At 42.2% G+C, this 26,251-nt stretch overlaps 1 protein-coding gene across 1 annotated transcript in view; it reads right to left on the bottom strand.

Moving 5' to 3' along the window:
• Positions 1–26,251, bottom strand: part of SMOC1 (SPARC related modular calcium binding 1) — a gene marked incomplete at its 5' end in the record, with an annotated part of 136,419 nt that overhangs the window by 88,321 nt on the left and 21,847 nt on the right. The window contains one exon of the mRNA XM_082318875.1: positions 2,937–3,108. Coding sequence (XP_082175001.1) covers positions 2,937–3,108 — 172 coding nt within the window. The remainder of the gene's footprint in view (positions 1–2,936; positions 3,109–26,251) is intronic.

Here is a 26,251-nt window from a genome sequence, read left to right as displayed (position 1 = left end):
GATGGGCTGAAGACCCCTGTTACAATTCCCACCCGTAACTTACAGATAGGTTGATTCTACATAGAGATGTGTGATCTAAGAACAAGATCTATACCAGCAGACTTTCAAAACCAACCGTTATAAATCTAAAGGGAAGTTTTTAGAACACTCCCACACCTTTTTTTTTTTATTAAATAGGCCAAACAAGTTACTAAAAACCAACCAGTTAACATAGAACTTATATGTGTTTTAAGCCACAAATTTCCAATATACCCTAACAATCACTGCATAATCTTGACAGCTTGCCAAGACTCATTTAACAAGTATTTGTCCTTCATCCCTGCAAAGTTTTGAGGCAGAACTCTTATTTGACATCAAATCTTAAGATGCCTGCTGACAAAGGATCCAGGTAGGAGTGCTTGGCTGTCTATTTTACGCACAGCTACGCCATCTGGAACTATTCTCTGGAATCTCATCAATGAGGCTCCATTTGTCATGGATGCCGTAGTTTGATCATTTTAAGCTACTCCTGACTTTTAACCCTTTGTCATGTGTGACTGAGGGTTCGGAGGGAGTTCAGATAATTTAGCACTGAAGGAATTTCATTGAAAAGCACGTGAGGAAGCTAGCAAGGAGCGAGAGCTGAATAAGAGTTATAGTTCCCAAAGGGCTGTCAAGATGTCATCTTTAAAGGTCCTTAGCTTCTTGAGAGAGAGCAGAGAGCTAAGCTGAATCAAAAAGGTTCTGTTCTCACTATGGAAACCATTCTGCTTGCCTTGGCACAAGCACAGTTCACGTTATGAAGGCATATCAGGGCATATGAAATTGGAAGCTTATGGTAATCTGGGGTGCAGAACTATGCCTTGCTGTCCACAATATACTTCCTCTTTTCCTTATTTTAGTTACCTGGGTTTTTTCCCTGCTCAGAGAAGGAAGCACAAGTTAAAATTGCTGATTTCATAAGGATAAGTTCCTGGATACAGTATCTATCACAATTGCATGTGAGTGGGCTCGATGGCCCATGGGATCCCTTCCATTTCTACGGGAGTTCCCCTGTAGAGCATCTCTGATATGCAGAAGGAATGAAGGCTGTTCAGGGTAAATCTGGTGCCCTACTGCAGCAGTAGAAGGTGCTCGAACACTGCTGGTGATACCTTCCTTTGTGTGAGTATGAGATACAGACCTGGCCAACCACCTGTAGTTAGACACACCTGTCTCACAACTGTCTGTATTTGCCAAGAACAGTGATCTTTATGCACAGCTAGAGATCATATTCCCAATGTGACTAGAAAAACAAACTACGTTTCAATAGCAGCACACATGGAAATGACCGGCAAGGTTAAATTTGAATGTGATAGTTAAAAGAATATTCCTGCTTCCCAGGGATTCATGGGAGCATTAGTGGGTTGAAAGTAAGACTTGCAGTTGTCAAACGCTCCTGGGTTATTGGGTACTGTGTAGTACCACAGGGTAAGAGAAAAAAGGAAAGGAGAATGCGAGCAGTTTCAGCTAAACATTTCAGTTGTGTCTGAGAAAGCAGAAAGGAAAGTATACTTTACCTGTGCTTAAGACAAAAATGTCTTTAGTTACTTCTTTGGGACTTTCTGCAATCATGATATACAGTAGGCTGTGCAGTCTAGCAATCAACAATTTCTCCACTTCCAGAAACAGACACTTTTGCATATGGATGCACCACATTTCAGATCCCATGTTTTAAATGACTGTGCCAGTTTATATGCCAATATCAGCCATGGAGCTGCTTATCTAAGCCACTCTGCTCAAGTGATGAAAGCAGAAGCAGAACTCCCGCCCTACCGCTTCTTATCGTGACACTCAAAAATGCATCACTTGCAAGAACAGTCCAACCACTTCTTGGGCCCTGGGAAGAAAGTTTCTGGGTTTCCAGTACTCAGAAAGCAGCATGATTCAAAGGCCTTTTTCTATGCTATGGGAGAGAAGCTGCCATAAAGCAACCCAGCAGTGGTGAGGAAAAAAAAAAAAAAAAAAAAAAAAAATCATACAAGTAAGCTTTTTTCCAATGAGAAACTGTTTAAAAGAGCAATATTTGAGGTCATGCTCATAATTCACCTAAGCTATAAAGCTTGTCAATATATTGAAAATGGATTTTCATTTTCAAACAAGTAATTCTGACAAAGATACATTTTCATAATAGTAAAAAAGCCTTCATAAACAAGTCAGGCTTAAACATATGCCTATTTATCCTTCCACAGGGATTTTAATGAGTTTCTCCTGTCACTTTAACCAATTGCTAAAAACATCTGTGCCATCTGCCCTCTGTGCTCTCAGAAAATGCACTCAACTTGATTTTTCACTTCACTGCAGAAGCAAATCATTTGTGTGACAAGACACCAATATTACTTTAAAAAGTTCCAACTTCATGTTTAGGCTATGCTGAAGAGCTGAATTGAGAAACAATATTCTCACTTTTAAGTAGATGTGTAACAGCAAACAGGCAAAAAAAGAGGCCATGTAAAGCCTTGCATGCATTCTGACTTCTTAATTAGCTCAGCACAGAAAGGCTGTGCATGTCTGAAAAGGAACTGGACATCTAATGTGGACTGCACGTTTTTCCCCACTCCACATTCCTATCACTCAAATGTATCTTGGTTCCTCACCGGCACAGGTAGCAAGGAAGATCTCTTCTGTCAGGATTTGATTTTGCATTTCCATGGGGCCAGCTCCTTCTGCTCTGCAGACACATATTTCGGCCCTTTTTCAGTGATGTCTCTGGCTCCTTTGCCTTCTTTCATTGATAATTCGGTCGGTTCTTACTCCTGCCACCTAAACGCAGACTCAGATACCCATGCTCACATGAATGCACAGTGTCAATCAGATTACTCACAGAGCATGGTGCTAAACTCAAGGGTCTAAGAATCCAGTTTCTTATGAGGTAGGACTCCCATTCCTCCCCTCAAAGGCATTTGAAATCCACCTACCTTTGCACCGGCCACGATGTGTCACGCTCAGACTTGACTCCCGGCATTTGGCTCTCTGGTAGTCGCACATTGACTCGTATGTTCTGCCGTCAGAGGCACAGAGGGGTTTGGACTGGGACCTGGAGCAATGCAGGTTACACTGAGGGTCTCTGTCACGGTCACTTATTAAAAACTGAAGGAAGTGAAAAAAGGAGGGAGGGGAGGAAGGAAAAAAAAAAAATTGTTTTGTTTGGTTTCCCAAAACAGATCACGGTGTATTTTGTTTTTATGACAATAGCAATATGGTCTATAATGCAGTTTAAGCTGCCTACCAAGACTGACTTTGCCTGAAGGGAACTTAAAATGAAACACGTACATCTTTAAAAAAAAAATTAAGGGTCTTGCCATTCCATTTTCTTTAATAGAACGGAAACATTACTCACTCTGCCTCACCTCTGAAAACATAAGATGTGCAAAGCCAAACACAACCCACACGGGAAGGGCAATACTGAGTCACAACAGCCCAGCTTGCCCAGCCGCAAACAGTATCTGGTACAAGACAATTTTAGTCAGAGGTGCAAGAAACTTATCACTGAGGACAGAGGAACCCAAATAACCTATCAAGATTGGCCTTGGTAATTGAACCATGGATGTGGCCAGCTTTATATCACCAGTTATTTGTTTTTTAAAGCATTAGTTATATCATCTGTGGATACCACCTGCAACAGCATACCTGCACGCTCCCAAAGCCACATTTTGTTCCCTCCTGATGACACCCTGCCCAGCTGGCAATTGCATTCCATGCATCCCACAATGTAATCGCACACTATGTGAAAAATCTATTTCCTTTCAGAAGTTTGAATTTGTCATCTTTCTGAATACCTCTTCTTCCCAAGCATTCAGTTCGGATGCAGCCTCCTTTCTGTCAGTCTCTCAATGCGAACAACCCCAATCTCCCAATTCCTCACCCAGACGACTTCCTCCATACCACAATCACTGCTGTTTCCCTTCTCTGAAGGCAGCTTGGCTTCTGCCTTATCTTTTGGAGATGGGGAAACCCACAATGCACGTGAATGAGTCCCCACTTTCTTTCCACTTGCTCCCTGCAAATCCGAACATCTGGCAGTAGTTTACTGTTGTACCCTCAGCTGCCTATAGGGATACCCCGGTCTCTTTCCCAAGTTCATACTGTCTTCCTGAGGACACCAACTGCCAGTCCTCTTTCCATGACCATTAGAAGAGTTTCACCAGGACATGACAGTAGCCGGGCTTTTCACTTGTCATGCTACCCCGCTTAGTGGTTAGTCAGTCAGACCTTTAACTATTACCCAAACCCAACCACCTGCTCACAGGAAGACTTCAGGGGATTCTTGAAACAAGTGCCATGAGGATTAAGCAAAGTAGAGGGAAGTTAAGCCTGCCTTGCACTTCCCCTTCCCAAGCTCCCATCTCTTAAGCCTCTTGCAAGCCCAGGGGGGACCAGAGTTGCTGTCTAATACACCAATATCCCAGCTCCCTGTCGAAGCAGTTAGGAGCTCAGCAGTTGGGAGCTGGCTGGCAAGTGGGCACTGACCGACACCCTGCCTGCATGCACAAAGCCACAGCTCTCCAAGTGCATTGATAGCTGGATGCCTTACAGGGAAGTGTGAGTCACTGCCATAATCACCTTGGTGTTACAGTTGCCTACAAAGCTGTCTGCTCTATGCTTTGAGGTTAAAGCTGTTGAAAAAACATTGCCTGAAGCCTAGTTTGGGTTCGTTTTTAACCACTCCAAGAACATGCATCTCTGAAATTTATTTTTTGACATTTAAAAAAAATTCTTCTCCCCCTTTCTCTCCCCAATTAAATGAGATGAAAAACAATTGAGAAGTTACATATTTTCCTATAAAAACATATTAGCCCTGTACTGCTAGATCTTTTGAAGACTCATGCATTACTAAAAACCCTATTTAAACATGACAGCTGGGAAAAGTAAGCAAGGTCTGCACTTGTTTTAATTTGGGTGGGGCAAACTTTTTTTTAAAATCTCATCTGTCAGGGACTTGCCAAAATTTGTAACAGCACAGAGTTTTTAAAATGTTTTTGTTCCTTCTCTGCAACACTTTCTATAACCTGGCAACACCTGTTCCAAATGGGAAATTGGAAAATTTAAACCTGAAGGCAATTTTAAATGGTTTATAGAGACCTGGACTAGACTATGAAAACACTGTAAAGCTGGACCAGATTTTTGCCCAGTTCTTGTCAGGGGTTGGACTATCACAAGTTAGCTTAGAATGGCACTGGCTACAGTAATGTCTTTCTGTAGCCCCCGAGGTGCAAAGATCACCAGTGACTGTAAACATACAGCAAAAAGCAGCAGACTGAAGATGCTGAAGCTTCCTCCCAGCATGTCAGAGACCCTGAAAGACTCACAAGGCTTTTCAGCTGTCTGTATAAACAGACTTTACAAGCAGAGCTGCCTGATAGCACAGCGTGGTGCACATACAGTGCTTAAATATTCAGTTAAACACAGAAGCCATTCTGGTTTAGAAGGAACGCATGCATCTACCATTTATCACAACTTTGAGGGCTTGAGCTACTGGCATGAGACTTTTTGCAAATTCCTTGTGTCAGAAGCTGAGTTCCACAGATCAGAGTTACCCAGAAGTGCACCAAAAAAGCTAGAATATTGGTTTCCAGCATCAAACCGTATTACTAACTTATTGAAAACTCAGCTTGTATCATGAAAACTCACCTAAGCCTTCTGCAGCCTGTACCAAAATACTTAGTATAGAGGGGCCTTGCAGGCCAGGAACGCCCCTCCTTCCAGAAAAGGCATCTCTGAAGAATAGAAAGTCCTTCTTAAGGCTGACAAATGAGCTAAATGTAAGGCTATGGAACAGCCTTCCTCCAGTGCCTCCTCACAGAGGGACTGGGAGGATCAGCTCGGCACTGATTAATTATGAGGGCCTGAGGAAACATGCAGAGCACCCCAATGCAGTCTATGAAGTTCTTGCCTACCCAAATTAGGCCAAGAACCAAGTTATATAAAAAAAAAAAAAAATCAAAGCCTTCTTAGCATTTGTAATTTGGATTACAGTAGGGAGCCCACACAGCACGTTAGGTGCTTTCCAGACACTGAAGATGCCACACCTGCCTTGCCAAAAAAGTTTATGGTTTACATAGTTGCACAAGATGGTGCTTGTTTTGTTCGGCTAGATTATAATTGTAAAAGTCTGCATTAATTTCCAGAAGGATCCAGGATCATGCCTGTCTGATCAGGGTTCTTCTCATGTGATCAGACAGCACTGCCAGAAAGGCTGGATCTCCTGGAGATATTACTGAAGGCCTTCAAAAACTCCCCCTTACAGCAGGACACCTGCTCCACTGTAGCTCAGAGCCCTTGTCTTTGCTCGGCAGTCCTGCCAGCTTTCAGATAGTAAAATGGTGGTTCTTTGTCCCATTTCTAGCTGGTAAGCATTCATGCTACAGAAGTGATCATCAACACAGACCATCCAGGGACATTTAACATACTACCTGTTTTGAGTGTCCATCCCCTCCCGCCTGGCACAGAGAGTTTTCTTTCTAGCATTTTGCCTGTCCAAGAGCACGACAACTGCCCTCCTTTGTAAGCAGCCTCAGGCACTTGAAGAAGAAAGAGACTGGATGAACGCTGAAATATGTGTCTGCCCATGGGGAGAGCACTTGAATCCATCATTTTAACAGCTATGACTACAATTCGTAAGTTACTCATCCCCAGTTCTTTATTCCCACTTTGAGCAAGCAGGCACCCCTTTTCCAAGGAGCACAGCCCTGATCCAAAAGAGCACCTTGGTCACTGCAGGAGATACAGGAGTCAGGCAGAGGGCTGCAAGCAATGTGCACCAGGTGCCCTGACACCTGGCTACCAACCCTCCAAAGACACAGCCAAGGCAGTTACGTGATTCTCTGGTCCCTTCAGGGGAAGAATAGCAAGACAAAGTATTCTGCCTTTAACACCAAATGTCCTATCTAGAGCCTTGAAGCTCAAATCAAAGCCTAATGTCCTAACAGCTTCAGGACACCCACACAAACATGCTTTACAAACAACGGAATCAACACTCACAGAGCAGGGCTTGGGCTGTACACGCAGCCACACAATGGGAACAGATCTGGACTCAGGGAGAAAGTAACCCTGCAAACATGTGTAGCACCAGCAGGTTTCCAAGCTTCATCAAGAAAGAAGAGGGAAATAATTATCTTAACTCTGAGATTTCTCAAAGCCTCTTCTTGATATCTGTGTTCCCATTTGTTTCAGAATAAACTACATCCAAAACAAATGGGACTGGAGATGGTGTCACTGGCTTATCAGTTCTTTTCTCTCCTCCCTTTTTCTCCACAAGAGAAAAACTATTAAAAGCATCACTAAAAAAAAACAAAAAACAAAAAACAAAAAACAAAAAACAAAAAACAAAAAACAAAAATAAAACAAACAAAAAAGTCACACACACAAAAATCCACAAACACAACACTCCACAAAAAACAAACACAAACACAAAAACTAGTCAGAACAGTCTATTTTCCAGGGAAATGTTAAAATTGACCAGATTGCAAATGGGATCCCTTGAATGCAGACTTAATACTAAAATAAGCATAAGTAACACTAGTATTAGACAACAGCATTTGTATTTTTGTAGCATTTGCTTACATTAAGGGAACCTACACAGCTCCTACACCAGTCAGTTTGAGTCCCTGCCCTAAAGAGCTTCCAGTTCAATGCAGCTCTCAGAGCATCTTTTTATGTCAAATGTATCTGTATAAGGACACAAACCTCCTCCTTAGCAAATACATTTACACAGGTGCTTGCAGAAACCACTTCCCAAACTACTTTCTGCTTCTTCAGACTTGAAAAGAAAAAGGAAAGATAAGAGGTCAGAAAGAAGTTAACTTTGCCAACAAAGCATATCTGTTCTTTTTCTCCACACCTCAACACCACTGCTGACAAACAACAAACACTGATTAAAGGGTTTTTCATGCCTGTGAAGGAAAGCAGACTCCCTGCAGCTGCACAGCAGCTGGGAACATTTGTGTTATTTAGCAGAGAAAGGTCTGACCCCACAAGTGAAAATGAGCTTGGTGGTCACTCATTCTATTCACCATCTGGGTACATTATAAGCACAAACAGAACAGCACAGCCCTTTGTGACAGAGGTAACGAGAAATGGCCAAGGCATTGCAGTACCAAAGTGCTTTAGCAAGGTTTCAGGGGAAAGAGGGAGCAAGGGACACAAGTGACATGAATGTGAGAAAGTGGAAGTCTATTAAGAAACAAATCTACAAGACAAGAGTCCACTACAGATCAAAACAGAGGTGCCTCTGCTGTTCAGCGGCTTCACTTCTGATTAGTACTGCAGGCTGCTGCCTAACAAAACCGAGGAGCAGAAAGATTGCAAAAACAGCATGTGCAATGCCCTACTCCTGGTTTTGGCAGACTTCAAGTTTGAAGACCCTAAGAATACATCTTTGGAAAAAGTGATCGATCTAGGTATGTTTATATGGCACAGATCACCCACCCATTTGTCTAAGCACTCAGACTGGCCTGTCTTAAGAACAAATGAGCGAGTCCTTCCCAGGGAGAATTCCCCAGGAAAACCATACCATTTTATATATTAGAGGAGACTATAAACTTCTGGACATGTTTGTTGCTGTTGGAAAGCCTCATTTCACATTTCCTAGTTTTAACCCCACAGATTTATGCCTTGGTTTCAGGCTCCAAACTGGTGTAACCAGCCATACTGGAGGCCGAGCTTGGAGCCAAGTCCCAGTTTTAATCACGGCTAGACTCAACCCCATGGCAGGTTGCCTACAGGGCGCAAGGACTTCAACCTCAACCATGGGTTTGGGACTTCAGCCAAGTTTCCTGCCATGGAAGCAGAAGCCTAGCAGGCCTCAAAGGTGTCAGAGATCCTGCTCTAAGCCAGAGACCCAAAATGCTTGGCTTCTAGAAATACAAAGAGGAAATTTGAAAGCCTTAGAAGCTCTGGGAGATGGGACTGTCAGGGCTTGCAGCCTTCCATGTAGAGAAAGGTATCTACCAGCCAGAACCATCACAACTCCCCACAGCTGACCAGGGTGTCCAGCCTCCATCCTGAAAGTGCCTATGCAGCCTCAGAACCTATCTATTGAAAAAAGGCTTTCAAACTGAGCTTCCTGGGAAGTCTGTCATGTGCTTTGGGGCATGGGGAGTAAGAGGTTGATTTATTTTAATATTCCCTTTTTGGAAATGCCCACAAGTTTGTATTTCACTCGCATCTGGATGACTTTGGTTTAAGAATATGTTTTTCAACCAAAGTTTCTCAAAGTCCTGCATCTTAACAAATTCCAGTCCTTGGGTGGGTTACAGTTTTATACCAAGACTTAAGGCTTTCCCAACAAATTTTAGAATGGCACTGCACTTTCCCCAGACAGGAGGGACTTGAGAAGGATATTGTAATATTTTTATTCCTTGAGTCATCCCACCTGCAAAGTGAAGAGTCTAGCCTAAGTTAAAGCACCACTTATGTTTCAACCCCAGGCCCCCAGCTGTGCAAACAAGAATAGGTTCAAAGCACGCAGCCTGTGCTTGAGGATAGGGATGGCTGGGCAAACATATGGGATCACATCACAAAGCAGGCAAACTCTAGATGTATTTGTATGAGTTGAATTCAAGACAGTTTTCTGCCCTTACAGGCTAGAAACCTCATTTTTCTACAGTGATTCTCCCTTCCCCCCACCATCCTCCCTCAATCTTTGTATCGTGTAAGCCACTACAATGAAGGACAGATGCTTAAGTATTGTGCTTCATCTGCTAGATGACTTCTAGCTAGGAAACAATACTTTGGTTTTCTTCACAAACTGGTCCCCAAACATGATGCAGCAGCTGTGCTCTGCTTTTAGAAGATGAGGTACTAGATCCAAAGAAGTTGCCCAACAGCATATTTGAAGAGCCCACCTACAACAAATGGTTCAGGAGAAACCCTTAGAATCTGACCTCATCCCAGAGAAGCTCTATTGGGTTTTTTGTTGCTGTGTTTTTGTTTTTAGCAGAAAAAGAAAAAGCCATTGCAGTCAGGGAGTAAACTTTTAAAACTATATGCCTCTTTTGCTTTTGAGGTGCAAGTTTATGCAAGTGCTTAAACACAGTTGACTTGTGGGAAGGAAAATGCCAGAGACATCAAGGACAAGAAGTTCATTTCAGATTTTAAAATAATCCCTTTTTCCACAGAATTTTTATCCACATGCCTGTATCACCTTTATAAAAAGTTACTTCGATTTTATAAACATCAAGTTTGTTTAAGCATCTCATAAGCTGTACCACAGATCAGTATACCAATCAACTGAACAGAGGAGGAAACCAAAACTCTAAAACACAAAATAGAAATTTCAGCTCAAGTCTCACATTTCTAACACACGACTTCTAAACCTTTCTAGTAAGTTTGGCAATATTAAGGTAGAGACTGATTTAATTCCTTTGAAATAACATTACTTCAGCTTCTGTCAAAGCTCACTCTCCTACTCAGATTATTCTTGCAGCCAAGATGACATGTAAGCCTAGAACAAACTTGAGATTAAATTTAATTTGTCAAACACATTGACAAGAGAAGGCATGTTTAACTTGGACTATTTCTTCTCTTTAGCTTTGCTACTATGTATGTTGAACCAGATAGAAAATCCAGATGTTTGCATAGTCAGGCAATAACTCCTTGTCCCAAAGAAAATGACGGCAAAACTTCCAGTGACATAAAAGGTGGAATCTTAAGTCAATTGTATTGTTTAATAACTTGATACAGTCTTTCTGGTTTAGGGAGTCCTCTGCTTATTCAGCATAACTTGAAAACAAACTCAAAACATCCTTCTGTATAACTTACGCCAAGGAAAGTCTCCTTTGAGTAACCATATCCCCTACTTTAGTTTGTCATAATGATAGCCGAGACTGTTGTTCTCCCCTAGCAAATGTAGCAGGATTACAACTTTGTGCTGTCACTGGAAGGTGAGAAGTCAGCTATTCCATTGTAATGGGATATGTGTTCCTCAATAGATGGTCTCAGGAAAGCAGAAGGGTTGAAGTAATGTCAGGTGTATACTTTAACAACGGACAGTATCTCAAGCAACATTTCTGGGAAGAGTGATGCCTATCCTTACACAAATGCCATCATGTTGAATGCTTTAAACCATTGCATGCATTCTTCATCATCTGGAGCAAACCCTCTTGGCCCCGATTCTCTTGAATCATGGAGGAGATTGAAGTACATGCTTTCTTACCCTCCACTGCACAAACCACTAAAAGTCAGTTCCAGGATTTGTAGAGTTCTGTGCACTCACATGGGAAGTTTAGCCACGTACAGAAAGTGGCTATGAAAGAATACTTTCTTGAGCCTATTTTCCCCCTTGTACTACCTTTAGCAGGACTAGCTATGCAGTCAGCCTAGGAAAGCTTCTCCCCCATTTACAAGAGCTTGGAGTCCTGCAGACAGAATGGGCAAGCTGTAGGGCCATCAGTTTTGATTTCTTGAAGTGTTAGAAGATGGAAGTTTACCTAATTAGATCCAGCTATGTAATCCACAGTAATCTTCCCCTCCACCTATATTTAGTTCCTTCCTAATAATTCAACTAGAGCCTTTCTGGGGCTTATCACTGCTCAAGAACAACAGTGCAAGACCCTTCGCTTGAATTTGTCGCAAAATTTCTACTAAAGCAAGTCTGCCAACATTACAGTAATACCTTTCACTATGCTGTAATGAACAGCGTAACACTTCTTCCTTGTTTCAAAGGGCAGAAGAGTGTTGATATCAAATAAGATTCTCACACGAGTCTTTGCTATGTAATGCAGAGATACACATTAACTGCAAGCATGTCTGATTACAACCAAGTTTTGCTGAAGCATTCTTAAATGAATAATGTATTTGATGGAGTACAAATTCTCTGTTGACTTTCCATCAGTAGCCTCATAGCTATAAAGGGCTTCCCTTTAAATCCAAAGTCCTTAAAATTTGGTTTCATCACCTGACATCAACTCATCCAGGCCCCCTTCTCTTAAGCACCTTCTCATGCTGTCTTTCTCTCAGGAACTCAAAGTACTTTGCCCTTACCTTCCACAGCGTTACTGCTGAAGAGCAGGGCACCTATTTTAAGTGGAGTCTCCAAGTCAGTTGATAAGCTTTCTAAACATCCCAAACTGGCAAGAAGATAAAAGACACATTTCCTCCTCCCATCACTCATTCTCCCCAATAAGACAAAACCTTCTGTAACATGCCAGAGACCGGCCACTGCAAAAAGTGGATATCAAGTCTTACCAGGAACAGCTTTGAAACGCCCTGAACACTGTCTCCTAGGTGAGTACCATCAGTTCCCTTTAGCATGCACACAAGGCACATTACCTAAGCACATACAGCAAAACGGATACAACTGAGCTTACATTAAGCCAGCTAATCTTTCCCCGCTGACTAGTCTACACCACAGCCAGTGTCTCACTTCAGTCACAGCCATATGTATTAGACACTATTACTGTAAACAAGGCAGGTGTATGAGGAGGACTACCATCTCTGCAGCTGCTCTACTCTGCTAGGAGATCATCACATGAGGAGGTGTGATGATTAAACATAGTTTACAAACACAGTTTGGCAGCCATATCTTCAGAGTTGAGCTCCAATGGAAATACAACTGTACAAAGGCACTCCTTAGATCACAAATGTTTTGTTCTTGTAGATCTTCCAGGATGGAAAATGCCACCCATTAAAACTCCATAGCTCTACAAGTTTCAGTCCTTCTTAAATCAATTCTTCTAAAATGCTGAAAGAGGCATTCAAATTGAAGCTGGCATCCAGCCTTCATTATGGTTGTTGTTACTGCTGCCAACAGCAGAACCAAGAAGTAGATATTAGAAATAGCTGAGCTCATTAGTTCAAAACCCAGCGAGGGCTGGCTGCCCATCAGCAGAGGTATACTAACTGAATGCCAAGACTGAAATTCCATTTCACAGGAGTGATATTAAAAAAGGAGGTACTGTGAACATTAGAGAGTTTGCTTTTTTAAACTATATTCTTACCTCTACATGATCCAAAGACAATGATTAACCAAAAATAACTCTCAGGGGAAGATATGGCTGTATCAGGGGCTTCTCCCCATTTCATTCGACTTTAGATGTATTATCATCATCAACACTTCAGTGTCAAAGCTTCTGAAGCACTATTACTACTTCTGTCTGGGACATAACTATCTTGACGTGTCTCCTTCTACAGGCCTATCTTGCCATCTCCAGAGAGATGTTCAGAGTTGGGTTCCGGCCCCATCAGCTATACAGAGTAATAAAGGAGGTTGCTTGCCCTTATTTACTCTATTACTCCTCGAGAGTGTCAAAGACAGTGGAACAGAAGAAAAAAAGACAGGAGTTTCACCTTGTTCCTACATAATATCATGTTCCCATATTAAATACAGAGTAGCTCATGTTGCCAATGTTGTGAAAGCAGCAGCTTTCTCACATTTATGACTAACATTATTTCAGCACTCTTAAAAAGAAATGGGTTTTTCCTAATATCATAAAGGTTGTGTTATCCCTGGACTTTTAGCCTATGTATTAAGAGGCAACAATAAAGACACGTTCTCATTAGGAAAGGTATTAACTGTTCAGTTAATAACTATGAGGTACTCTGCACTCACCCTACAAAACACTGCAGTAGTGATGTCCACCTACCAATACATGTAGGTATTTGACATTACGATTGCATGTCTGATCTGCAGACAGGTAGTTTCAGAGACTCAACTTCATACAAGTCAAGTGATAACCTTTAAAGACACCATTTAGAAATCTTAACTCTTGCTTTAGCAGGTCAGCTGAGACTCTTCAGAATAGCCCTCCAAGTAGGGTGCTTTTGTCAGCATAAGGATACCAGGCTTGACTTCTTAACACTCACTGCTTCAAGTGCCAAGCCCACCCTGGCAGATTCTACAGCGACCCAAACAGACACATTAAGTCTAAGGCAAGGTTTTAAATTCAGAACCAAAAAAAAAAGTCCTGCTAACCAAGAAAATAAATATGCCAGCCAGGAATTTAGAGCAAGAGGGAAAGAATCAGGAAAGGATGTACGAAACAGAACTGAAACTCCTGTCAAAAGTCAGAAAAAATAAACTTTTCGCCCTAACTCCCTAAGGGAAAGAGTCATTGTTTCATTACTTTGTTCTACAGTTCTGTTTGCACTGTATTTTACAGTGTTTACAATAATTCTCATCTTTCTACTTACATTTAAACCAAATGCTTCCCTCGGTTTTGCAGGGGTAACCACCCGCAGAGTTTAGCCCTTTGTATGAATTAAGTGCTGGACAATGCTTCCTTGGACTGTCAGGCAGTCAAAGCTTTCTGGGACAGCACAGGCAGTAGCAGAGAAGCTTTCCCCACTACTAAAGTCTTCCTGGATCACAAATGGAAGAACCTGCTGTGCACAGAAGGTTCAGGATATGAACTTCAATTCTGCTAGTATGAAACTAACTCTGCTCCCCGCTCCCACCCCCCAAAAAGTCACTTAATATGACTACCTAAATATACGATAAAAACCTTTCCATAACAGACAAGATGCACGTACTGGTTGCTTCAGGAGTTGGAAGAGCTACAGAGAGACAGTTCTAAGATAAAACGCTTGTGCGAGGCAAGAACGAAGGACCCTTATTAGCTGTACCATGGCTAGCTTTAATGCCATCATCTATCAGCAACAGACAACATTCAGAAAGGTGTTACTGTATACACTGAAGAGTAAATACATTTTCTGATTTCTGCAGACAGGATTCCATTACAGTAATTACTTGTCTTTCTTCAAAGTTGCAACAGTAACCTAGCTGCTGATTGTTGAACTTGAAAGGCAAAAAAAACAGGTCAAGCATCACTACAGCCCTGCCATTTACTGCAGAGTCAAACTAGGCAACACCACTTCAAACTAGCAAGTTTTTAGTGTGCAAGGTTTTCTAGCCTATTCAAGTAGAGCTCACATGCCTTCCAATAGCTTGGGAGTAAGATGCTGCATTTTATCACTACTGCTGAACTACCCAGCAATATTACTATCACACAAGCATGAAAATCTGTTTTAGCATTAAAATCTGTTTACACAGGTCAGGAGTATTTTCCATATGGAAGTGACAGACATGGTTTGTATGATGTTCCCAGCAGAACCCCTCCTGCTGAGATCTACAAGGAATCATAGAACAGAATCATAGAATCATTTAGCTTGAAAAAGACCCTTAAGATCATTGAGTCCAACCGTTAACCTGGCACTGCCAAGTCCACCACTAAACCATGTCCCTAAGCACCACATCTACCTGTCTTTTAAATACCTCCAGGGATGGGGACTCAACCACTTTCTTGGGAAGCTTGTTCCAGTGCCTGACTACCCTGTTAGTGAAGAAATTTTTCCTAATATCCAACCTAAACCTGCCCTGGTGCAACTTGAGGCCGTTTCCTCTCATCTTATCACTTGTTACTTGGGAGAAGAGACTGACCCCCACCTCGCTACAACCTCCTTTCAGGCAGTTGTAGAGAGTAACAAGGTCTCCCCTCAGACCCTTTTTCTCCAGGCTAAACAACCCCAGCTCCCTCAGCTGCTCCTCATAGGACTTGCGCTCTAGACCCTTCACCAGCTTCACTGCTCTTCTTTGGACGCAGTCCAGCACCTCAATGTCTGTCTTGTAGTGAGGGGGAACATCACTAAGCTGTCAGTGTTGCTGCTATGGAGTCTGCAGTTTTTAATATGTAGAAGGGGAAGCAAGGACAGGGGCGTCTTCAAAAGAAGAAATATTTACAGGTATCTTGATGCTGCCCCAGGTTGTTGGTATGGGTTTCCCATGCAAGATACAAAATTCCTTTCCCAAAGTGCCTCCCTTCCCCCTGCCATGTTATACATACACTTAATCCCCACATCCAAGCAGAAAGATGTTACTGACTGATCTTCATACAGGCTGTTCACTCTCTCAGGTTGACAGCTTTTTCACAACATTTTGTACTATAGAACTGTTTATTTTAGTATGTTTACTTTCAACTTGCAGAAATGGTGATTCCAGCTACACTGACCTATTTTCCACACTTTCGGTGAGGAGCTGGAGAATACTCATGCTGATTCCTTGTTGCTAGAAGTGACATGCTTTCCTTATTTTCTGTGGAAATAAGTTTTAGAGCACTTCTAGTTCTACAGTATTTCCCCTTAAAGAGAAGTGAAGTTAACTTTCATTGTGACCAAGAGCCTTGTAGGTAAAAGCCATCCAAGCCAGTGGGGTATCTTCATACATGAGCCATTTGGTCCAGGACTGAGAGCTTTCCATACAAGTAGCCACCTCTAGTCCAAATTCACACAGCACTCCCCAGGTTAACTTTCCTCCAATTGCACTCACTGGGGTTCTGGAAGTGCTCAGCTAACTTTGTGCTGCAATTTGTATGTGTCTCTCTAGTGGAAGCTAAAAAAAAAAAAAAGTATCTAACATACATATTGGTCTATTTTTGCTGTCTGCCTCCCTGAAGGGAGCAAGATATCAGTCTTAATATAAGCAAATATGAGACTTTTGCACAATAAATCTTTTACACAGATAATTGGCAAGATTATTGCAGTCTCTCATCTTCCTTTTCAGGGCATGTTATTGAGAAAGCTGTGGCAAAACAGCTGTGGCCTTATCTGGATTCCTCAGATTTTCTGGATCTCTTTCCGTCTGGTCTAAGACCTGGCCTCAGTACAAACACATACTCAGGCTCACTGGTCAGACTTCTCACAGTGGACAAAGACCAAAGTGACGTTTTTAGTTGACAGACTTAAAGCAGACTGTGATGCCAGCTTCCACATACTGTTTTTTGTGATTGCTTCAGACTATGAAGAGTAAGTAGTACTCATACCATCATCACATCTGGAAGAGTACAGTGAGCTTCTGCACAGGATTAAGCAGTTTTCTTTCTTCATACCTTCTGTAGTCTAAGAGGCTGCTGGGCCTGATCTCATCTGAAGGAATTTACTTTCCCAACCCCAATGATCAAGGTTCTTCTTCTCATTGGAGGACATTGCCCACCTTTCCAGCAGCCTGGACTATGGCCTATAAGAAGATAAGCCCAGGAAGAAGTGGCACCAGTAGGAAGGATCAGAAGCAGCAAGGCTTGCTTTATCACTAAACAGCACAACTGAAGGGTAGGCTGCTTACTGCTCATGTGATACTATACTGCTTAAGGGGATAGCAGGCAAGCTAATGCATTGGCAGGAAACGAGGGAGATGAGATATCAGTAATCACTTCTCTCCATCCACCTGCAGCCACCCATGTAGGAATTACAGCATGCATTTCTCCTCATCCAAACAAGAAAACACTAGCAAACCATACTCTCTCACCCTGCTCAAATGTAAGCCTCAGGAGAGCTCTAGTCACTATAGCTATAAAGTGCTGCAGACCCCAGTTGAGGTTTGTTTAAAAATAGGTAGGTAGATAGCAACAATGAAGGCCTAGACTGTGGTGATTGGCATCCACCTGCAAAAAAGCAGCTCAGTGATATCTAAATATTACCAAGACTAGTGGCAGCAGCATCCAGGGCAACCAGCTCTCAGTGGGCTTCTGGTTGAGGAGGAGCCTGTTCTGGAGCAGAAGACCCTTCTCCTCTCCCCTCCCCTGAGCTCAGCAACCTCTTCAAGTTGAAAACTTATCCCAGGCACTAGCTGTCTTAGCAAACATTGAGAAGTCCTAGTTTCACCTAAAAAAAAAAAAAAAATCTTGACATGCTGAATCACGTATCATCCCACTTTTTACTAACTTTTTGGTCCATATCAGGAGGCCAGAGATAATTGGAGGGCGAATCACGTTTAAGATATCCAAGGAAATTCAGCCTTACAAATAGGAAGGGAAGAGTTAGAAAAAAAATATTTTATGTTGTTTGATAGGACTCCAGGCAAATACGAAGTCAGTTTAGGTCAACTGTGACCCAAGAGGAAATAGCTGTTTTGATTTAAGAAATTGGACTGACAGTCAGATTAAAACTGGTTTTGTAGGTGCATGAGAAATGACTGTGTACCTGGCCTAGCTGTAAGATTTCATGGACCTTTGAAAATTAAAGATGTGGCCACCAGTAAAGAATCCAGCCTAATTCTGTCTGAATCAGCTTGCTTAACCTTGTGAATCCTGATTTTACCATGACCAACTGTCTGCTCCACACATTTCTCCAGTCAAGTCTCCTTATGACCAAACACTCCCAGTTTCTGACTCATACTTGCTCACTCTTTGTCTTTGCCCCTTTTTAATTCCAGTCCTCTTAAGATTCAGAGAGGTCCTACACATTTAATCAGCTCTCTTCCAGTACCTACTTGGAAAATACTAAAACCTTTGAGAAAACATTAAAGCCAAGAAGAGTCATCTCTGCTCCTCCCAGCTGAAGTTTGCCAGCTCTTGCACACAGAAAGACCACTCCTATAATTGACTTTGAAAGACTTTTTTCCTTTAGCAATTATATTAACATCTTACATATACAAATACTGTTACCAGCTCATGCACCAGGCATCTTCTTCCCAGGTTTATTCACATGCCAGGCTGCTGGTTCATTCCCATCCCTCACTGCTGTTCCAGCTCCTCCCCTCCCATTCTCAACTTGTCCAGCTTCCTAGACCTTTTGCCTCTTCCCAGTACCAGTTACAAACCCTTACAACTTCATTAGCCAACTTCTCATTTAGAATTCAAGTAGAAAGAGGAAGTTATTAACCAGACCCTCAAAAACCCTAATTATACTCAGTAATCCAGCTCTATCACTGGATACTATTTCAATCCCTAATCCTCTGTTACTGGTTACAGCTCAAGTACCAGCATATTCCTTTGTTTTCACATGACTTCTGTCTCCAGACTACAGAGAAATAAGCCAGTTCAATGCTGCCCTGTTTTTGATCTATTAAGCCAGACGACAAATTTTAAGTCCTGAAAGCAGATTTTATTCCTGTTCGTTTCCAGTGACAGAGCAAGATAAGCACAGCCTAGTTTCCTATTGCTAACAAGCCCCTGGATATCACATAGTTGTTGGCCACAGGCCAGTGAAGCAGTAGCTCAGTTTCTTGCAAAGATCTTTTAGAAGCACCACACCACAGTTACACTTGGGTATCAAGACAGTGCCAAGAAAGCATTAGTGTTACCTAAAATAAAAGCAGAATGGAAAAGAGCAAGAAAAAAAATGCAAACTCAAGTTATCCTTAAGAAAATACAAACCATTTGAAAACAATACTAAGTTGTCCTGCAGAGAATCCATCTCTGGATTCAGCTTCCCCCTGGGTACCCAGAGCCTGCTAAGAGCACAGGTATGTCAGGGCTCACACAGGACTAGGACTCATTGCAATTCCCAAGTCTGGCTGTGGAGTCTCTGCCAAGGAGCTTCCTCCTTCCCTCTCCCCCCACCACTGGAATTTCCTCATTTGTAAGCAGAGCCCAACACAAACTTCTTAGAAAAGTTTGCAAGGCAATTTAGTCATTGTTAATCCCTAGGTAAAAGGGAGGGAAAGTTTCAGGAGGTAAAACTAGAGACAGATTTTGAACACCTGTGAGCAAGGTTTGAGGGAGGGAAGGTCTGAAGTTCGCACGCAAGGAGCTTGACAGCAGTATTTGGCTCCAATTCACAAATTTATATGCCTTGCTTATTTCATCATTCTCCATGTTCATACCCAGAAGTGGAGTCTGTTAGAGTATGAGGACTGCCTCGGAGCAGAGATCTTCAGCTGAGCACTGTTCTTAAAATGGAGTCACCTAGAATCCTCTAAGTCAGATGAATCCCAGGTTTGCAATCAACAAATGGACTACTTTATGTGGTAACTTACATGAGAAAACCTTGAAGCAGGACCTGCGTATATCCTTGAGTATGGAAAGAAGTTTCTTGAGAAGTGCCAAAATGTAAGTACGGATCCTTAAAAACCCGTTACTGCATGAATTGCTAAAGATGAGGAAACAAAGTTGGAGTGCCTAGTCTCCCCAAATCACAGGTCGCCATGCACTAATGACACTTGCCCCAAACATTTTTATTCAAGTCAGTTCTCTGAACTGGCAAGCTCTGAAGGTGTGTAATGCTTCAGGTGGCTACGTACTTATAAAAAAGGCTCAGATTGAACTGGGAGGAGATCAAACCAAGGAATGAAAACACAGCATCCTCACAAAAAACTCAGTATAGTATGAATTTAGAGATGAGATTTTTGTTAGAAGATGGCTGTCTTACTGTTGCCTTCCCAGGAAAATTCAAGGACCTGAAGATTCTGTGAAATGATGGCAGTTCTGATTTTAATATTTCTATGCAGAAAGGAGCTCTTGTCCAGTACTTATGTCAAGAGGCAGAAATAGCGTACCTTCTCCAGAACTGCACCCTGCAAGGAAAAGGATCTAAAAAGAATCCTTTTTAGCTCAAAACCAGGAGATTGCTTTTATAGGAGGATGTATAAATCAGTAGCTAGCCTTTGCAACATTTTACAGGCTAGACGATATTGTTCAACAGGTAGCAATTAACCCAAATTCATTGGTCAAATTCATTAGATACATAGTAAGTACATAGAAAAAAGATAAGGAGAATAGGATTCACTGGTAAGAGTGACTTGGTAGTTTTTTCTATTTAAGCAGAAGTCATCTTTAACAGCAGAAGCAGCCCATGCCAAACATTACTTTCAGATAAAATTCTTCCCACATAGTACTAAATAGTTCAGGAAGAAAGAGACCATTACTGGTTTGGATTAGCTCTACTCCTGCTGATGGTGCCACACGATAGATTCACAACTAGATGATACTGGAACTGCTTATCTTCATCTCAGCACTTGTTAGCCAGGACTCCCTAAAAAAGGCAGTCAACATCCATAGCAACAGCTACCCAAAGGCCAAGGTGGATTAACGCAGGCAATGCATAGCTAGAGACCTGCTTGACAGGTTCACTCTAGCTAGCTTGTTGACTTCTGTTTGCTACCTTGTCCCTGGGCATCTCACTCCATTTTCTACTTACAAATCATTCCCCTAGCATAACTGTATTTTCTGGTAAAGTTTGCCACTTCTAGGCTTTCACCAGTCATCCTTCTCCCCATAAGCACCAAGAATAAGAGATTCCCCCACCCCTTTGATCAGGACCAGCCCACCGAAAGCAGCAGAACCACAATCCTGAAACACTGCTTTTCCCATTCACACAGTTTAGTTTCACTAACTGGAATACAGGATGCAAGAGCCACAAGCAATCTGTCCCAACACAAATATATACTACACTTGCACTGCAGAAGTATTACTAAAGGTCTGTTTCAAGACACCTAATAAGCAATTGATCATAAGCTCCTACGATAACTTTCTTCACAGATGTGCTGACTAGTGAGCCACATGTTTGTATTACCTTTAAGCAATGTCCACATATGCAAAGGATGTTTATCCAAATACAGAAGTTACTTTCATTTTTTGTAGAGCCAGATACTAAAGAACTAAACCAGTAGTCAGAAAACAGTAGGTAGTTGCATGGTAAGCAATTCCTATAAGAAGTCATACAGCAAGAAGCAAACTTAACAAGGGAATCAGTTTGAGGTTTTTCCAACAGCTTGCTTGTGGGAGGACTTACTCTTATGGTCATCATTAGCACAACTGTTCACTGACCTCTAGACTTCCTCCCCACACGCTAAACTGTCTGCACTGGGTTCAAGTGCTAGAAGAATATCTGTGTCCTAACCACAGGGAACTGGGATTCTCAAGTCCACTGACCTCTTCAGCTTACCAAGCTTAAGTTTTCCTTGTCAAGAAGAGCAGAGCAATGTTGCCTAATAAAAGGTAAGTTATTTACCCTTAATGAAGTGATATTGGTAATAAATCAGGAACACCAGAGAAATCCTGTAGCTTTTGACTGTCTTAAGAACTATTTTACATGATAAGTGGCACCAGCTTGGTATTCTAGCCTCAGAGGCTAAGCATCAGCAAGGAGCTTCAACTCAGCATTTAAAGAAAAAGCATGATACCTGCAAAAGAAAACTTGCAGCAAAAACAAACTGAGCATCAGGAAAGATACTGACAGAGCTTTAAAGGACAGCAGGCAGAATGGCAAAGGAAAGGGTCAAATGAAAGCCCAGTACAAAATCACAGAATATTTAACTGAAGATCTTTCCTAAGACTGTATGAGGTTTTCAAAACAATGTCCATCACAAAGGTTGTTTTAATTACTCTCATCTCTAGCCAACCCAAATATGGTTTATCAGGAATGATCTCTATCTGCTTGAGTCTTTCAGTCCAAGTCTCTTGTCCACAATCTTCTGTAAGAGTTAGCTCCTTGCACTTTACAATAAAGAGGAAACAGTGCCAAGAATAAGCCTTTTTCCTTCTGAGATGTTTTAGAAGCAGTGAGGACAGCACATCTAGTGCCAAGGCAGCTCATAGACAGTATCACTCTTCTACCTCTTACCTCCCTCCCCCTCCGTACAAACTCTTACATGGCAAGCATACGCTTCTGCAGCAAACCAATACAGCAATTAGCATGAATTCTGTTTCAGATACTTAATGCCTATAAATACGCAGCCCAAAATAACTGAGGATTACAGAAAAGAGCAAGAGACTACTGCCTTCTCAGGCATTCTTAGATAACTTGTCAGGACTCTTCAGCTGGTAGCCTACAGGCTGCATCCAGCTCCCAAGACAGCCAGGTAATCTCTTGCCACTCAGCAAGCCTACTCTTTGCACTGGGGCTCTGGGGTACAGGAGCACAGTGTTGAGGAGAAGGGCAAGTTCTACCATGTTAGCCTGTCCCTTGAGTAACCAGCACCTCTGAGTGAAAGAACATTGCTGTATACTGATACAATGGAAAGGGTGTTCCCAGTAACAGTTCCGGTACCCCAGAAGCAAAGGGGAGGGACACATCTACACTTCCATCCCAAGGCACTGCTATTTCAGAGGCTGCAAACCAGCCTCAAGGCACCAGAGTGGGACTGCCTGCAGGCAATCAAAGCCTTATGCACCAGATATGCTCCCCTTCTCATTCTCCCCACCCTCAAGCCCTTCTCCATTTCCTAATGGCCAGTGGCTTCACTAGATACTACTCCCCCAGTTCTCTCCCAGACACTGGCCTTCACCCCCCTGCCATGTGTTTCCAGCCTATCCAGTCCAAAAACCCTTATTTGCTCAGGGAATTACAGGTAAAGGGCCATGCTTACTTACATCAGCATCTTTATCAAGTTCCTTAAAATCCAAGCTTACCTTTTATCCTAAATGAAATGGGCCTGACACCCCTCTACTCCCCCCACCCCTTTTTCAGATTTATTAGAAAGCATGAGATTAAGCACTTGCCACATGAGTGACACAGAAAACTGTTCAGAGGAACAGTTTTTCCTATTGAGCACATTCCTGCTCTTAAATTTAAGAGAGGACATACCAGACTCTCTAGTGTATTTTATTCCAAGTTTTACCAGATTGCAGGAATGATATTGGAAGAGTTTCTTCTCTGCAGTTCCCAAACTGATACAAACACAAAAGCACCCCAGACATTCTTTGCTCTTGTTTGAGCTTAAAGGCAGGGATTCTCTGCCTTAGGTGCTGTGCAACACATGAACAAGAATAATTTGGGGTCTTGTTTAAGAACAAGAATGGCTAGGATTCCATCAAATGCAACAGGATACATACTTGGCTGCCTCTTATGAAATAAAGAGGACTTATTAAAAATATCAGTTTAAAACATCACCTGTTCTCTTGGCAGGGCCTGAAAACATCGCTCATTAACTGGAAATTGCATTAGACATTGCCAAACAGCTGTTTAATGAGGATATATTATAAGCATGCTGCACAGCTTCAGAGGTTTTGCACTTCTAAGACTTCTTTTATCTGTGGACTACAGCATATTTACCAGGAAAAAGGCTCCGCCACATACCTGTAAGGCAGGCATTATCCCACTCTAGGTGAAAAGCTTTAGAGATGGTAACTCACTCGAGTTCACAAAACAAGCCAGTAGAAAAGATAAAAGAGAGCCCAAGCTACCAGCATTTTCCAGGCATTTAATGCCTGGAAAGCTCTTCTCCCCCAGCCTCCAGTCATGTTCGTAGTTACTCACCAAAAGCACATCCAAGAAAAGAGTACAATAATGCATCACTGTGGTCAGATGCAGTATGTAGTTAACTCCTTACACCTCAGAGCTCTTTCCTCTTACCTCTGAGCAATTACAGCTGTGAAGGAAACACAGGCTCCACTTCATGCAGTGTTTGAACTATAGGGAAGTGCTTGCTGATGCAGCCTGGCTATCTAACATAGAAAATGAATGAGTAACATTGGACAGAAGTGATTGAAGCAGTGCTACTGCTTTAACCTAACCAGTAGAGTGAACACCCTTCAATAGGGAGCAGTTAAGCAAGAATCTATCACTGTTCTTTTATACCATTGCATGAGTATTGCACCGGGGACAAGACAGAAAACCACTACGCATTGTCTGAGATTTTTCACCTGTCAAGGAAAGGTTAGGTAGAAATAAGCAAAATGTGGTACAAAAGTTAGAGTCAATCCAGTTGAGTGAATATGTGGCATGCTTATTGTGGAGTTACTTGACTTGTTTGGGCTTTTAGATTAGTATATACATAACTTCTTTAAGTCCAAGAGTTAAGTGGAATCTGAGACTCAGACCCATGCAGTTGTAAGAGTAGCATGCCACAGTTTTTCTTATAAAACTAAGTTATAACTTCATTAGTAGCTTACCCAAAACCATAAGATACTAATCTTCAGTAGCAAAGAGGCAAGTTATTCCTTTATTGGCCTGCAAAGGCCTGCTCCCCCTCCCACAACAGCTGGTTCCTTCCCCCGCAAAGGAGAGGGGTCAAAACAGAGTAGAAATTCAACACTAACCTGATGCTCCAAGTTTGACAGAGAGACTTAGATTGTCCATATAGGACTCTGGAGCTTTCCATCACATTTGACATGTTTACTCGTTGTTTGAAAGACCTGAAAATCCTCTTAAGTTACCTAATCACATCCTGTGGCAAGTTGAAGATACTTGACATTCCTCCCTTCCCTTTCCCCACCTCTGGGGCAAGTTAAGTGTAAACATGGCACCAACCCAACTACAGCAGAGCCAAGTACCATTTAGGATCTCAAATGAGTACCCTGTGCCCTCAGAGGTTAGCACAACACAGGAGGTCCAGGCACTGTCCCTTCCCGTCACCTAACTGGCCTGCAGGATAGAAAGCATTGGGAGAGGCAGTGAAGGATGAGTTTGTTTTCTATTCCAGTGCTGGCACTTCCTCTCAGCTGCAAGTCTAGAAACACATGGCAGCTCCTTTGTAAAACAAAAAATAATCACTCATTCACTTAACTAGGAATGGGAAAAGGGTAAAGCACCCCAAAACAAGCAATGGGGCAGCACATGCAAAAAGGCAAAGACCTCCTTTGAATTCTTAATTTACAAGGGGCAGTCAAGAAAGGAGCCAGAAAAAGTAGCCAGTCTGATGTGGCATTTAATTCTCAAGATGACTCACAGCTTGTATAGATTCTTCCTGAAAACTTCCAGGGCAGTTCCTTTGGACTGTTCCCACTCTGCAAATCTGTGGCAGAATATACATGCTGCTGACAATCCAGCTTAGTGTACTTACAATATGAGGTGAAGATCAAGTAGGGCTGCTTGTTAACATCATACCCTTCCACAGAGAAACCCACTCAGCTGCTGACAAGCTGAGTTAAAAATATCAGATCTAAGGCATGTACCTTTGTGGGAGACCAACAGCTACAGGCTTTGGCAGATGCACCCAAGCCAACTGCTCAAAGAGGCTACAGAAGTTGCATGCCAGCTTTAGCAACTGTTTTGCCATGTCAGTATTGCTCCTCCCTATCCAGCACAGGAATGTTCAAGTTCAGCATCAAACGGGATTGACTGCATAAACTCAGCAACACAACTGTAATCAAATGTGGTATCCACGATAAAACCAGAAGCTGAAGAGTCCAATTCAACGCTTAATCATTGGAGTAGAGATCTGCTGAAACAGTGGTTGAGAGCCTTAAAGGATTTCCTCACCTGCTAAGCAATGATTCAGCTTCTAGACTTGAGCAGAAGCCTGACAAGTTTCTGTCTTTACCTATTTCTTATTTGGACAAGTCCACATCGTACAGACTGAAGCAACAGTCAGCATCTGCTTAACCCCTCAGACATCTAGCCATGTCTGTGCAGAAATATTACATGGCAACATAACTTTAGATACTTTAAAACTAGGAAATATGAAGCTGCAGTAGGCACAGTGGGAAAAAGAGACAGCGCACTGAATTTGTTCAGCACCTTTATTCTCTTCCTGCTGAAGTAAACAAACACTGAACTGAAAAAAGAAGGACCAAGCAAGTATTTTGGCAGTTACATATCCACTGTATTAGTATAGGACAAGGTATCCTTAAAAAAAGTTCTT

This window comes from Platalea leucorodia (genome assembly GCF_965183815.1).
Source record: "Platalea leucorodia genome assembly, chromosome: 7".
Classification (NCBI taxonomy): Eukaryota; Metazoa; Chordata; class Aves; order Pelecaniformes; family Threskiornithidae; genus Platalea; species Platalea leucorodia.
Note: the sequence above shows the minus strand (reverse complement) of the source record. Positions and strands in the feature narration are given on the sequence as shown.